A 15838-nucleotide genomic window follows, 5' to 3' on the forward strand; every position below is an offset into this window, starting at 1 on the left:
TCTCACCTGCCTGCCTGCACTGTGGACAGGCTTGGCCACACCTGTTCCCTCTTGTTACCCTTCTAGGGCTCCAGAGAGTGAGGTCCACCTGTAGGGGCTGGAGCAGGGTGGCTCCAGGGCCACACTCCCGACCTGAACGGGGAAGCAGGGGACCACTAAGGCCATGCTTGCTTGCAGAGGCGGTGCTTCTCTGCCAGGTCCAGGCCTCAGGGGGCCAGCTCCCCACCTCACCTCCCCCGATGCTGTCCTGTTTACATCACCACCAGGTCCCCTGTGCCTCCTGTGCCAGCAGTGCCAAGCTTGGAGCCTGCCACCTGGAGGGCCTGTGTCGCTGGGGGGCAGGTGGCTCCTGTAGGACTGTGCCCCAGGCCTGGAGAAGCCAGCTGGGCTTGCCCAAGGGCAGAACCACCTTGCTGATTCTGCTGCAGAGGCCTGGCCAGTGGGCCAGCTGGGCCTTGGCACCTTTGCCACCAGGACCCTGGCAGATGTGCTCAGTCTGCAAACGAGAGACAGGTAAGGGAGGGCTGCTTGAACAGGAGACAGTGAGGGCCCCATGCACTGAAGTCATTCATTTATTCACTCACTGCACAAATACTTATGTACCTCCTACACACTGGGCACTGTGCCTGGCCCTGGCCCACACTGGCCTTGCCTGGGTTGGAACAGCCGATGGCTTCACAGGAAGGGAGCCCCGTGGGTGAGAAAAGTGCAGGGAACAGCCTCTGAAGACGCTTCCCACAGACCCAGGGAGCAAAGACCTTTCTGGGAAGTCCTTGGGCTCAGGGACAGGGGCCTGGGCTCTGACCTCGGCTGCGGACTCCCAGCAGTGAGGCCTTGGGCAAGCCGCCTGCTTCCCTCTCGTCCTTGCCACGGGGCCCCTGCATGGCCGGCCTCGGAAGGAACTTACACAGACCTAACAAGACACTGCCAACACCTGTACCCTGCCCACGGTGCCTGTGCCTGTGCCCAGTTCCCGGCACTGGTGCCGCACCCCGGGCCTGGATCCCACCCCCCGCAGCAAAGCGGGAAGCTAGTGCCCCGTCAGACCCTGGGCCCCATGCTGACAACTGGGGTTGGGGCATCCCTCCCCCAACTCCCTCACCCAGGTGGGATGAGCCTGAGGTGCGGGTTCTACGTGGGCTTCAGAGATTCCCACGGACGCGGGTGCCCTCCCTTCTGCACCTCCCCTGGAGATGTGCCTTCACCTCCTCATAAACCGTCTGCTCCCCAGCCCTCATCTCCATCCACTTCTTGGGGGACTCGGACTCAGCGCCTTCAGCGCCCAGCAAAGAGCTGGCCAACAGCCAGCAGCCACATCAGTGAGGAGAATCATTACCCCATGAGTCACGAGGGCTCCAGGGGACTGCAGACACCCAGACAGTGGGCCAGACGGCTGTCTGCCTGTGGCTTGGGACCCAGGAGATCATGGCTGGATGGGCCGGGGGCTGCTGAGTCTGCAGGGACCTGCCCGAGGGGACGCTGGGCCAAGTGTGCCCCCTAGATCACACTGAGGCTGCTGAGACCGTGCACACACCAGGCAGGGAGCACTGTGCAGTTAACTCAGCTGTTTCAACCAGGGGGACACGAGGAATGCAATTTCTTGATTGAATTTTAAAAATACAAGGAAGAGCAAGACAAGGACATTTAAGGTCTGCTGCAGCCGTGTTCTAACATCACCCGGGGTTGAGCAGGACTACTTTAAATTCAAATTAATTCAAGTTAAATATCATAAATTCAGTTCCTCTGTCACAGCGGCAGGCGGTGGCTGGCGTGGAACCAGCCCGGGCCCAGGGCGGCGCTGAGCGTTCGGGGAACTTGCCGCCCCGATCGCAAGAGCTTCCCTCCCTCCCGCTTCCCACGCCCCCAGCTCCGCCAGTGCTGTTGTTGGGAGAACAGCTCTTTTGCTTGCAGTTCCACTTGTCCCAGTGACCCTGAGGGGGTGGCCTGAAGTCCATCTTCCTCCATTTGCCACAAGGAAACGGAGAGCTGGCCTGAGGCGCCGAGGGTGGGGGAGTGGGAGCTTGCCGGGCCGGCCCACGAGCTTCCTCTGAAGCCCTGAGCACGCCTCCCGAAGACCTGACAGGTAAGGCGCTTCCCGGGGGCAGCCGCCCGAGCCCACGGAGGCGCTGATCTGGCCGTCTCTCTTTTCTGTCAAGTGTCCCGCAGTGGAGGACAGGCTCTGACTTGGCTTGCCTGGGGGCTTCACGTGACCTCATGGCAAGCTCGAAGTAGGCGCTCAGTGGCACCTTCATTTCCTCACCTGCTGGGCGCAGACGGTGTGCGCGCCCTTCTCCCTGGGGGAGGGCGGGCCGGGAGCGCCCGGCCTAGGCTGCCAGCTCCTCACGCGCTGCTCCTCCCTCGTCGCCCGCCGCCCAGACTGGGCTGCCTCCTCATCCGCGGGGGTCTCTACTGCCAGGCCTCCCCACACCGAGTCCTGGCTTTCTGGATGGTGTGAGAACGCCTGTATCATTTGGGGACTAATATGCAAATAGATTCCTATAGTATGTGGGGGGGGTGGCTGCTTTTTTCACTCAATACAGCCCCCTTCAGATGCACCCAGGTTGTGCCCCATAACAAGCCTGTTCCCCTTTGTCGCTGAGAAGTATTCCATGAGGTGGATGGACCACGGCTGGCTTGACCACTTGCCCACTGAAGAACATCTGGGTTGTTTCCAGGTTTTGGCTGTTCTGAACGAAGCTGCTATAAACATTTATCCACAGGGTTTTTGTATGAACATATGTCTTCATTTCTCTGGGAAAAGCACTCAAGAGTGCAACCGCTAGGTCCTAGGGTAGTTGTGTGGAGTTTTATAAAAAACTGTTTTCCATCGTGGTGAAGCCATCTTATACTCTCACTAGTGGCGTGTGGTGACTGTTCCCCGGTGACCTCGTCAGCATTTTGCTGTGGTCACTATTTTTTATTTCAGTCACTTTGGTAGGTGTATAGTGATGGCTCATTGTGACTTTCATTTGCATTTTCATGAAGGATAGTGATGCTGGACATCTTTTCATGGGCTTATTTACCCCTCCATCTTCTTGTTGGTGTAAAGTCTGTTCATGTGTTGGGGCCCCTTTTCTACACAGATTTTCTTTTTTTAACTGTTGAGTTTTGAGAGTTCCTTGGAATTTTAGATGGTACTTCCTTGTTGGGTACGCGGCTTGCACGTATCTCCTTCCTGTCTGTAGCTTGTCTTTTCAACCTCCGAACAGAGTCTTAAGCAGAGCATAAGGTTTCAGTTTTGATGAAGCCCAATTTATCAGCTGTTCCTATTATAGATTTTGCTTTTGGTATCAACTCTAAGAACTCTTTGCTTAGCCTGAGATGGTGTCTTTTTCCATATTTATTTAAAGTTTATTTATTTTTACTTTTGGAGGGGAGGTAATTAAAGTTTCTATTTATGTGTGTTTATTCTAATGGAGGTGCTGGGGATTGAACCCCGGACCTCGTGCGTGCTAAGCACACGCTCTGCCACTTGAGCTACACCCCACCCCTCCACCCCCTTTGCCCTTATTTTTCCATGTTGCTGGGACCTGTAGACCAGGCACCCTTCTCGTTCCTGATGCTGAGAGCGTGTGCCTTCTCTTAGTCACTGTCATTCCATCCGGGGATTTATCAGTTGTGTTCGTTTTTTTCCAAAAACATACCTCTTGATTTTGTTGATTCTTCTGTGCATTTCTGTTTCACTAATTTTTGTTTCTTTCTGCTTCCTTTGGGTTTGTTATTCTTTTTCTTATTTTTTGAAACAGATACTCAGATCTCTGGCTTTCGGACTTTTCCCCACTAATACTTGATTTCAGATCACAGACTTCTCTTTATAAGCACGGCTTTAGCACCGTACCACAGGTAATAATATGTCATAAACACACTGTCACTTAATAGAAATATTGTCTAATTTCCACTGTGATTTTTGACTCAGGCTATTCAGAAATTTATTGCTTAATTTCCAAATATTTGGGAATATTTTAACTTTTGTTATTAGTTTCTTATTTAATGTCGCTATGGTCAAAAACACACTCTGGATGATTTCAGTCCACTGACTGCTGAGAATTGCTTTATAATCCAGCATTGGACAAAAATTTGGTGAATACTCTGTGTTCACTTGAAAAGATTGATTTTTTCAGTTTTTGGATGCAATAGTCTATGTGTTAAGCGGAATTAATTAAGGAAACCTCGGCTAAAGTTAGAACTGGGACAGGCCTGGAGGTGGGGCATTCTCCGTATATAAATGGTCAGTTGCCCCAAGGGGAATAGAGACGGGGCCTGTATCTCCAAAGGAAGGAACCTCTACTTACTCTTGGGCTAAAGAGGAGAACTCTCCGCAGCCCACAGCTCAGCGGTCAGAGACTGCAGCAGCCCAACCAGTGTGACGCCGCCGCGCTCCGGGACACCCCGCTCCTCCGGTGGATTCTATCCTTGTCACCAAAAGCCCCCTCTTCCCTGTAAAAGCAAGTTCCCCCTCCTTGCTCTCTGCATTTGCCTGTGGTCAGTCCTAGTTTGCTTCTGACTTTTTCTGGCTATTCCTGAATAAACTCACTTTTGCTGGTAAAATACCTGGCTATTATATTATTAAAGTTACGAGGCCAAGATTGATGGTCATGATACGGAAATATTCTATTTCTTGATTAATGTGCTGGCTTGTTCTGTCATCCACAGAGAAAAATATACTGGAATCTACCAATTCGCCTTTTATTTTTGTCAGTGTTTGCTTTATGTTTTGTGGCTATGTTAATTGATACATACCCATTTAGAATTATGTCAGCCTCTTGGATTTACCGTTTTGCAATTTTGAAAAGTTCTCCATTATGGTAATGCTTCTTGTGTTGGGACCTCTTTGTCTGATATTAAACGCTCACCAGACTTTGTTTACTGTTTCCATGGTGTGCCAATGACTAGTTTTTGACTCAGCACCTCAGCCCGCCCAGGACGGCCGGGCCCCACCTCCCGCCCCAGACTCAGCTCCGGGGCGCCCGCGGGACCTCGCTGGTGCCGCCATTAGAGGCTGGGCCGCTAGGGGCGCCGGAGGGAGCAGCGGGGCCGCGCGGAAGCAGGACCAACTCCTTCCACGGTGCTTCCGCTTTGCACTTCCCGCTTCCGGCCCGCCTGCCGTTCCGCAGTTCCGCCGCCGGACGCGCGAACTTCTCTCCGCGGTCGGCGAAGCAGGCTGCGGGCTTCCGGCGGGGACGCCTGCTTCGTCGCGCGCCCCCGACAGGCGCCCCTCCGCGGGGGGGTCTGCGCTCCCCGGCGGGCAGCCCGAGGCCCGCGCGGCGCCTGTCCTGGCGCCCGGGAGCCGAGAGCAGCCTTCTGCAGTCTCGTGGCGCGCGGCGGGCGTCTTTTGTGGCAGCTACACGAAATGCAGGTTTCCTCGTCCGTAAGTAAAGGTTTTCCGGAACTAGCGCTGCTCGTCCCCCGCCGTGTTCCCGCCTCCCGGGGCGCAGGCTCCGTTCTCGCTGCGGCCGCGCCACGGCTGCCGCCGGCGACTCCTCGCTGTCCGTGCCCTTGCGTTACCTGTGCTTCTCGGAGCTTTCCGTGGCCGAGCCCGGGCCTCGCGGATGCCGTTTCACACAGTGATACTTGTGTTTATTGACTCGCCTTTGCTCTTTTTTTCCTTTCCTATTTTTCCTCTGCATTTCTTTGCTCACGTTTGAGATCATTTTTCTTCTGCCCCTTGTATTTCTCTTGGTGTGGTCCGCTGGTGATACGTTCTTCGAGATTTTAAGTTTGTTGTTAGCTTTGCATTTTGAAGGCTATTTTTGCTTTGTATAAAGTTCTAGCTTAATAGTTAACTGTCTGCCAGAGGTTTGACGATGCCCTTCCACTGTCTCCGGCTTTTCATTGCTTATTGTCTCTCTTCGAACCTGGTTATGTCTCCACGTTGCACCTGAAGTGTTGGGCTATTTTCTCTGGCTGCTCTGAAGATTTTCTTTCTCCTGCGTTTCTGCAGTTTTACTGTGATGTGCGTAGATGTGAGTTTCCTTGATCCTGCTTTAGTTTCTTTAGAGTTTCTTAAACCTGTGGGGTGATACCCTTAATTAGCTTTGGAAAAATATTAGCTCCTATGTCTTGAAATGGCATGTTTAATTCCTTAATTGTCTCACGTTCTTCTCTTTTCAGAACCTAAGTGTTAAAATGCTTTTTCCCCCGTCTTCCCCTGGCGGCTGCTCCATCTTTGTATCAATGTTTTGTTGTATACTGTTTGGTTTTCTGTGTAGACTTTGTTAACTGTTCAGTTGAAAGTATTTGAACATTTCCATTATGGTGTCTTGCTTTTGCGCAGAATGCCCATGTTGTCACTGTTGGGTGCAGGGTACAAGGTCTGTTAGTTGTGTTGTTCAGTATTTTTACTAAACTTCTGCCTTCAGGTCTGTCAGCTTTTGGGAGAGGTGTGTTGAAATATTCCACTAGGTTGCTGGTTTTGTCCGTTTCTCCTTGTAGTTCTAACACTTTTTGCTTTATATACTTTGAAGCACTTCGTTAGATACACGTAAGTTGTTAAATTTTTTTTCTGGTGAGTCAAACATTTTGTCTTTCACGCCTTTCACAGTTAGTGATTTTTGCCTTAAATTAATAGTATAATCCACTAATAATCTGATACCGTCTTTGAGCCGCTGGTTTTATTTATTGTGGGCACCAAGGCATGCTAAGGTATTGCTGTCATCAGTTATTTAGTGCTTTTACTTTCTTCTATCCACTTCCTCTTTTCAGAACCTCTGGCAGTAAAAACTCCATTTCTGTGACACTTGGCATTGACCCTTTATGCCCCTGCTGTCTCTAACCTGAGCCACTGAGAAACCGGAGAACACTTCGTGGTTAGTCACGTCCCTCCCACCTTTTCATGCCGTTTGTATCCAGTATTCTTACTTTCTTTAACCTCCCAAATAAGAGTTTATTATTGTTGTGCTGTCTAGTCGGTGTTCGTTTTGATTTGCCCACGTGTCTCAGTCAGCCCAGGCCGCTACAACAAAGCATCATCGTAGACCAGGTGACGTAAATGGCAGACACTCACCTCTCACAGCTCTGTGAGGTTGCTGTGAGAGGCTGCAAGTCCAAGGCCAGGTGCCGGCTGATCCACTTTCTGGCGAGGGCCTCTTGCCGTGTCCTCCCGCAGCAGAGAGAGCCGTCTGGAGTCTGGTCTTCAAAGGCCATTCTTTTGGATCAAGGCCCCACCATACTGACCTCATTTAACCTTAATTACTTCCTCACTCCCCATACATCCACACTGGGGAATAGGACTGCAACATACGAATTTGGGGGGACATGGAAAAAGCCTTTATTTAAGTGTTCAAATCCAGGCTAATTTCTAGTTAGTGTCTTTTAACGCTGCAGAGCTGTCACTGTCTGGTCCTCTGCCTCCTGTCGAACCGACGTCTGCACAGGGTGTAACTGCTGTTCCCTTGAAGACATGTCTTTTCTCTCTGGCAGCTTTTGGGATTTTCTCCTGGCTTGAAATCTGGACGTTTTACTCCAGGTGTCTCAGTCCAGGTCTGTGGTGATTCCGTGACCGGAGTATTCATGTCTTTTCCTTCAGCTTCCTGGCTCCTTCCCACACACGAACTTTGCGTGTGCTTCTGGCCACAGCTGTGCTGGGTCACGGGAGGAAGTGTCTATCCTCCCTGTCGGGGTTGCGGCCGCTGCCCTGGTCCTATGCTGTCCTGCCTGCACGGGGCCCTCACTGCACCCACTGGGCCATCACCTCCTGCTTCCATCCTTCACTCGTGCTTCCCACTCTTAGCAGATAAAGGCTCCCAAGTCTTGACATTCAGAGCGCGGCACCGACGTTGACCCTTGATCTGTTTTTTCTAAATACCGCTCTCTTACCGTCTCCTCCATTCCACAGTGAGTTTTCTAGAAAGAGTATCTGTCACACTGGTGACAACATGTGCCCCAGTTCACTTGGACTCCTCATCCTGCCATAATTTGATGTTTCCCATTGTCTAGTCACTGAAAGGGCTCCTCACCAGATCACCAGAGACCCCCCAGATCCAAAGTTAGGAATTCTCCACACTCACACGTCTCAGCCTCCCAGTTATTTCACGCCCCACACAGCCACCCTCCTTGTGAAGAGACTGCAGTGTCAGGTTGCTGTGGGAACTCAGGTAGCTGACCTTTTGCTCCTCTGGCCTGCCCTCACAGAAGGGCTGCTCCCCAAACTCCAGTCCCAGGATGTGAGTCAGGACAGACCCAGGTGCTGTTCTGGGCACAGGCAGGAGCAGCAGGGTGTGAGCACAGAGCGTGTGCCTGGAACAGGGGTGGGCCCACGGTAGGAACCTAGCAGGTGCTGGAAAACTTCTCCAGGCCTGGAGCTGCCAGTCAGCCCTCAGGGGCCCTTCCCACCCGCTGTCCCCCTGGACAGACCTAGGCTTCTGGTTTAGAGGGTCTGGATGTGACCAAGATGGCCCTCCTCCCTGCCTCAGGGATGGCACAGAAAGAAACCACCCTCTGCCCGCCCCACTGTGCCTCCTCCTGGGGCCACTGAGACCCGGTCTGCAAAGCTCTCAGGTGGCAGCAGCAGTCTCTGAGTCAGACCAGGTCAGGGCTGGCCAGAGCACGCGGGCAGAAGCTGGAGGGGAAGGTGAGCAGCAGATGGGGCTGGGCCGCACACTGCAGGGAGAAAGCATCTGCCTTGTGCAGAACCTCCAGCCTGACTTTTCCACTGTCTGGGGGGCTGCATCTCACCAGGAGACTGCGTAAAGGCTGAGCCTGCTGCTGCCTACCTGCCTACCAGGCTCAGATGTGGGACAAATGTCCATAGGAGGGTTTGTGAGTCCATGCACCTCTGCCAGTTGACAGGTGAAGTCCAAGCTTATTCAGCAGAATTCCTCATTTTCTGTCTCCTGGAATCTGGCGGCATGAGCTGAAGGGGGAGCAGCCATAGGTCCCGTGGCTGGCCGCAGAGGGCCGTCCCGAGGTCCTGTCCCATCCCCTAGACCGAGGAGGATCTCAGTCCAGGGATGTCTTAGGCCCATATTATTCTGACTCCTGGCAAGGGGTAGAAATGTCAGCACTGCTCTTCACAGCAGTGGGGGCAGGGTCTCAGGCCCTCCCCTCCATCAATACTGAGGCCCCCCAACGTGCAGAGTCAAGAATGACTGTCAGCAATGAGCAGTCACAAGGCTGGGTTTCAAAGAGAAACTTGTAAACAGAATCACTGTGGGGAAGGTTTGGACTTGCTCTAATTCCAGCTGCTGGCTAGAGCCCCCCACCCGCTCACCCCATTTCCAAGTCCCTGGAAAGTCAGACCACCAGTGAGCTAATCCATGGAAAACAAGTTTAATGCAACAGGTGCCAACCATCTGCAAGTCGGCTTCATCACGGCAGCCTGAGGCCCAGGAGCGCCGACACCAGTGCCACGAGAGTCACCAGCCTGGGGCTGCTGCCCCGCCCGCCTGGGGCCCCTCCCACCTCTCGGTATTTATCTTCCGAGTTTTCCTCGATGACTGGTTTCTCGACGTTGCACAGGTTCTCCCTGCAGCACGAGATGAACAGGAAGGGCGTGGGCTTTACGAGCACAAACGACTTGGCTGTCCGCATCCCCGGAAAGCTTAACGCACAGTACTTCATGCATTGCTTTGAAACATAGAAGAACCGTGGAAAAACTCCTGATGGGAAATAGAGACAGAGGAAGCACATGAGTTGGAGGCGGCAACATGAGCAGTTTCCGTCTGAAATCTGTCCAGCCCTGCCCCTGCCGGGAGCACTCTCAGGCCCTACTCAAAGAGGGCACCTGGCCAGGAGTCGGGAGGAGAGTCAAGCCTTTGCGTTCAGAGTTGCTTCTGGGGGGCTGTGGGGGGTGGCTGGCGTGCAGTGTGGCACCAGATGCCCCCAGCCCTGGCCAGTCTCCGGGCTCGGGAACCTGGGCCTGAGGGTCTCTGGCTCTTTAAGCCTCAAGTTCTCAAGTGAGGGTGGCTCAGGCCTTTGGGACCACAGACAGTTGCACAGGAGCAAGGGACTCCTGGCCATCCTGGCCACGGCCCAGCGCTGGGAGCCAGGCCAGGCCCAGGACTTCACCCTGTTGCACGAGTCTCCAGGCCGTCGCGGCTCCATACTGAGTTACGTGACATGAGGCTGCAGGGAGACTGGCGCCTCAGCCAGCCCAGCACCCCGCACGCTTCCCGGGACACGCTTCTCGGGCCCCAGCAAGGCCGCGGCTGGGTCAGGCGGAGCCTTCAGACACCCCCTTGGGAGAGAGTTCTTCATGAGGCCAGAATCCTCAGGTGAATGACAGATGACAGAGTGGCAGTCTCCAGACATTTTAAAGCACGCCCACTCTTTTCAGAACATGTGCAACCCACGCCCCTTATTATATACATCTCTCGTAAAGCTATTCTCCAGCCACCTGAGGTCAGTAAAGCTTAATTTTTCACTCAGAAGTGAATGAAAATGAATCTCCACCAACTTCTCCCTGCCTGTCGCTGCTGCACGCTGGCCAGGGGTCGGGGCTGTGGCCGGACATGGGCTCTGCTGGCACTCGCGTCAGTGGGGCCACCTCCAGCCCCTGCCTGCACGCCTGGCTTCACAGGACCCTGCTCTTCCAGAGTAAACAGAGGCTCACTTTTATATCAGCTGTTCTCTGTTGAGGACACAGACAGACCCCAAGCCCTGAGTGCTCTGCTGAGCTGCCTGGGGAGCCCCGTCAGGGGCGGGGCTCATACTCACTCACGGCAGCAGTGGAGCAGTACTCAACGCCCCGGTCACAGTCCATTGGGTGTTGGCAGTTGAAACTGTTCTCTATCTCACACACGTGACACCTCAGCCGTCCTGAAACAAGGCATCGAGGCATAAGGAGAGTGGACCCTGCAGCCCTCTAGTCCGTTCAGACAGACAACAGCCCTCTTTTCCTCCAAGCGAGCACCGCCAGTGGGTCCCTCCAGCTCCCCGCTCCCCACAGCCTGCCCCATCCCCTGAGTTCCTCTGCTCCTCTCCTCTCCTGGCCTCCCCCAATCCACCCACAGGCTATGTCTCGGCCACACCCCCACGCCCAGACACCCTGCACCAACACGTTCTTGCACTCTCACACCAGACACACACACTCACAGCCTGGCACAGGAACACTGCGCCCCACGTCCACACACAACACTGACATATCTCCCCTCCAGGTACTCTAGAAAAAGGGACGCCAGGGCTGTGCAGTCTGCTCCCAAAGGTGCCCTTTCCACCCGCTTCCTGGCCCACCCCACTCCTCATCCCCGAGGCCTTGCGTCCACCCTGACCCCAGAGCGGCAGCCTGCTGGTGGGTCTACGCTGGGGCAGGACTCACTCCCCGGGGGAGAAGCAGGTGACACTCCAGCAGCTTTCCTGTTCTTAGAGACAGCCCCAGGAGGCCCACGTGGGTGGGGGCAGGCTTGGCCTCTGCCAAGAAGGCAGGGCCATTGTGGGGCAAGCTGGGTGCTGGGGAATAAACCAGCCATCCCTGCCTGCCCTTGGGGGGCCCACATCCAGAGGCCCCCCACACTGGGTGTCCATGTCAGCCAGCCACCCACCTAATGCCCACTGAGTCCTCTGCTCTGCAACTGCCCAGACCCACGTGGGGCCATGGCAGCATCCAGATATGGAGGCCACCCCTGTGTCTGCATTCCAGCCCACCTCCTCCTCCCAGCCCAGGAGGCCGAAGGCCGCGCACTTACTTTGTCTTCCAGACACGGTAATGTTGGTCTCCACCCACGGCATGCCCATGACCAGGAGCAAAGCAAGGAGGACCGTCATTTCCAGTGATGCCTGGTCCTGGACGTGAGGAGTGAGCAGGGCCACTTGGTCAGCCCTGTGGCTCCAGGGTTAGACCCAGCTCCTGTGTGTCCACCACCACTTAAAGCCCTTCCCTGCTGGACACTGGGGCAGACCCTTTCCTCACACTTGGGCCCGGGGCCGGGTGTGGCCTCTGGGTGTTGGGCGTGTTACTACCACCAAGTCCCCTCTGTCCCCAGGGAGCCCCCATCCCCTGGAACTCTGGGCCCTTCCTCACCCATGTCCCAGCAGACCTGCTCAGTGGGTGTTCTGCTGCTGTTCCCTGAAGGCTGTACCAGGTTTCCCTCCTCCTGTCCCCAGCCCGCTGCTGTGAACTCCTGCTCTCTCAAGAGTCCCCATGGGGTCCCTGCCCACCCAGCGCCATCTCCCTCTCCATCTGTGGCCAGGTCACCACCGGTGCAGCCTGACCCCGGGGCACAGGAAGGCTTGGGTACCCCTGCAGTGCCTGGCCTACCTCAGGCCGGCTGCAGCCCCACCGCCCGCGCACCTGCCCCTGATGCTGACGCCGGCCCTCCTCTCGCAAGGCCCCCCGAACTCATGCCCCCAGGCATGCCCACTCCGCCCCCTTCCAGGCTGCCCCGCTACCCCTTCTTCAGGAATGTTCCCCAAGTTCCCCCTGCTATCTGGCAGGTGGGGGTCAAAGGGGAGAGGGGTCGGCCCCCTCTGGGTGGGATGCACACGGGGAGAGGGCACCGGGAGCCCACAGGTGCTCGCGGCCTGTCCCCTCCTGGGCCCCGCGGGCCTGCATGCTGGTTTCTCCCAGGTCATGGCCCCAGAGGAGCGCACGGCGAGCTGCTCTCCTCCCGCAGCCCTCCCGGCAGGCCCTCCTCTGCTGGCCTGGCCGGCGCCTCTGCCTCCACAGGGGAGCGCTCCTGGTTTGGGTTCTGGTTGTGAGGGTGGGCGGCAGAGCATGCTGCGGCCTGGATGTAGCACAGTGTGTTCGCACAGCCTGCTCCGATGGGCCTTGTGGTGTGGCCAGCGCGTCGCACCAGACAGAAAGCCGCACGTCACGCCTCACGCGTGCGGGTCCGCGGGAAGAAGGCTCCCGGCGACGAGGCTGCCTGCCGCCGGCTCCTCTTTTTTGTAGACCGGATGCGTTTGCCCAATAGCCACCTCCGTCTCGTCCTCCCACCTTTGAGAAGTGTGAGTGCCTGTTCCCGCAGCACCGTCAAAAAGAGCGTGTCCTCCTCCCTTTGGATTTTCACCGATCCAGTGGGCAAAAACTGTGCCCTGTAGTACGAATTTGCATTTCTTTAATTATGAGTGACGGTGAGCAAGCTTTTGTATTTCAGGTGGGTACTTCTATTCCTTTTTCTGTGTTCTCTGTTCTAGTCTGTTGCCCAAATACTTTTCTGTCGATTTCTTTATGGACCATAACAGTAGTCAGTTCTCTATGATAAAAAGGCAGAAAAACTTTTTTCCTATTCAATACAGGTCTTGGCATTTTTGCAGAGCAGAAGTGCTTGCTTCTTCATGGTCGAAGATAAACAAAGCCAGACACTAGTTAAAAGTAGTGAGGATGGATTTTAACCATGAACATACTTCTTCGGTGGGGAAGAGAGCCGGTGTGAAGCGACCTCCACTTGGATTGACACAGGCGTGACTGGGCATTTCAAAGCGAGAGTGAGGGAGCAGAGAGGTGGTGAGGGGGGCTCAGCAGAGTCAGGGAAGTGAAAATTCCCACAGCAGGAACACAAGGTTGGTCCCTGTGTTTGCTACCTGGGCCGGCTAACTGGCACTTACTGACGGTAAGCCCCTGCCCCCTCCCAAGGGGGCTGGGAAGGGGGGGCCATCTTCAGGTGCCAGCTGGCACGCAGCTCGGGCAGCTGTGAGTTTTCTCAGGCTGTACTCTGAGGCAAGCGGCAGGGACAGGGTTGGGGAGGATCACCCCAGGGATGTGGCCTGGGGCTGTCAGAAGTGACCTCAGCAACTGCTCAAGTCTTTACAGCCAAGCTTGAAGCCTAGCTGAGAAACTGCTCAGAGAAGCCTGGCTGGAGTTTGGTCAGGAGAGGATCTTTGTCACCGCCTTTTATTTTACGCTTTTGGATTCTGAGAGGTAGTTAAAAAAAAAAAAACAACCTTCCTCCAAACAGGTGATAAATGAATTCTTCCATATTTTCTTCTGATAGCTTTACCAGAAGTCTTCTTTTCCTTTTCCTTTTACTGTTTAAATCCTTGATCCATTTGGAACTCCTCCTTCCACGTTGTGTTTTTTCAGATGGCGGCCCAGTTAGCTTGACTCCATCATTTAGAATGGCCATTCCGTCCACTATTGACCTGATATGCTCCTCACACTGTCTTAATTCCACCTGGTTCTCTTTGTGGGTTGTATCCTTCCAGTTGCTTTGTGTGTCCACACGTCTGCGTGGCAGCGTGTCGGTGACTGGGCCCTCGGAGCACCCTGGAAGGTGTGGGTGGCCCTCATCATGCCTTTCAGGATTTATTGTTGCTTGAGTCTTTTTCGGTCTGCCTGGTTAGGAAGTAGAAAGCCGCAAGAGAACCTGTCTCCCCCTTGAACAACCACAAATACAACTGCAAGAAGAGAAAACCAGATAAACCACAAATGTCTAATTTATCAGCCCACCAGGAAGCTGAGGTCGCAGCATCACCAGATGAACAGAATTTTAAAGAGCAGTGAGCACTAAAAAGTGGAGAGAGACACCATGTTCCTGGACCGTAAGACTTTCTAGTGCTAAGATGTCAATTCTCCCTAAATGGGTCTGTAGATTCATCATGATCTCAGTCAGAATCCCTGGAGGTGTATTTTTTTAACATAGAAATTAACAACTGATTCTAAAATTTAGGTGGAAAAGTGAAGGCCGTAGAACAGCCAAAATAATTTGGAAAAAGAGGAGCAAAGCTGGAAGGCTGAAGCTACTTGACTGTGAGACTTACTAGAAAGCCTCAGTGACCAAGCAGGGTGACGCTGCAAGAAGCTCAGACGCGCCATCGCGGAAGAGAGCAAAACAAAGAGCTGAGAAACAGACCTGCATGCGCGATCAATGGCCTTTAGACAGTGGCGCCAAGATAATACAATGAAGAAAGGACCGCTTCTGCAATAAGTGGAGCTGCGCGACCATATGCAAAAAACAAGTCAGGAAAAAAAAGAGAAACATAAACGTGACTTTCCCCTTACCTCACATCATTTAGAAAGATCCATTTGAAGGAGATTACAGATCTAACCATTAGCTATAAAACTTATCTAGAGGGGAGAGTATAGCTCAGTGGTAGAGCGCATACTTAGCATGCAGGAGGTCCTGGGTTCAATCCCTAGAGCCCCCATCAAATAAATAAATAACAATAATAAATTAATTGATAAACCGAATTACCTCCCCCTCCAAAAAAAGAAAAAAGACTTATCTAAATACAAAACCAGAAAGCTTCTAGAAGGAAATAGGAACAATTTTTGCAGTCTTGAGTTCTCCAAAGAATTTTTAGATAGGACACAAAGCAGGAATCATACGAGGCAAACTGCTGCAGTTTGTAGGGGAAAGAATGCTGACATCCGTAGCTCAGCTTAAAATGACTCAAAAGATGGTCTGAGTTAAAGAACGGCTGCAGAAGGAGCGGGAGACAGCTCAGTGTAGCGTGCACGCTCAGCATGCACGAGGCCCTGGGCGTAGACTCCAGTGGTAGGTGTCCTTGAATGCACTGTGAGTTCTTTCAGCTTTACTGTTTCAAGTATTTTAAATAAAATGCCAGGGATGAAAAACGTGCGGTACACATTCTAGCCCAGATTCAACCCATTATGAGAATCATGCACAGAGCAGAAAATATTTGAACAAGAGGCTGAATTCTAGAGTTAGAGACTGAAGGTCCTGAATCTGACTGCATAGCCCTGGGTGGGGGAATCTAAGGCTTCTGCAGGGCACAGGTGGAACGGGCTGGGGATGGGATTTAGACTATTTTTGGATTGCTAGGCACAGTATTACGAGGTACAGAGACTTCTGTGCGGATAAAGGCATAAGAACACGGTTAAGTCAATGAGCATTAAAACAGGTGGCCCTTCCCACTGCTTCGGCTGCCCCGATAGAGCAAAGACAGCGCGGGAAGGAAACCAGAGGACGGGAGAACTGGGAGAACTGGGCCATCGGGACCA

At 53.7% G+C, this 15838-nt stretch overlaps 1 protein-coding gene across 2 annotated transcripts in view; it reads right to left on the bottom strand.

Annotated features, from left to right (window-relative positions):
* Positions 1 to 9251: 9251 nt before the first annotated feature.
* The window catches only part of LY6K (lymphocyte antigen 6 family member K), a 37753-nt gene continuing 31166 nt past the window's right edge, over positions 9252 to 15838 (bottom strand). For both annotated transcript variants that reach the window (XM_072949855.1, XM_072949856.1), the window contains 3 exons: positions 11622 to 11718; positions 10654 to 10755; positions 9252 to 9596 (listed from right to left, as the gene is read on the bottom strand). In XM_072949855.1, the coding sequence (XP_072805956.1) occupies positions 9307 to 9596; positions 10654 to 10755; positions 11622 to 11718 (489 nt within the window). In that variant the 3' untranslated portion in view covers positions 9252 to 9306. The remainder of the gene's footprint in view (positions 9597 to 10653; positions 10756 to 11621; positions 11719 to 15838) is intronic.

This window comes from Vicugna pacos, chromosome 25 (assembly GCF_048564905.1).
Source record: "Vicugna pacos chromosome 25, VicPac4, whole genome shotgun sequence".
Lineage (NCBI taxonomy): Eukaryota > Metazoa > Chordata > Mammalia > Artiodactyla > Camelidae > Vicugna > Vicugna pacos.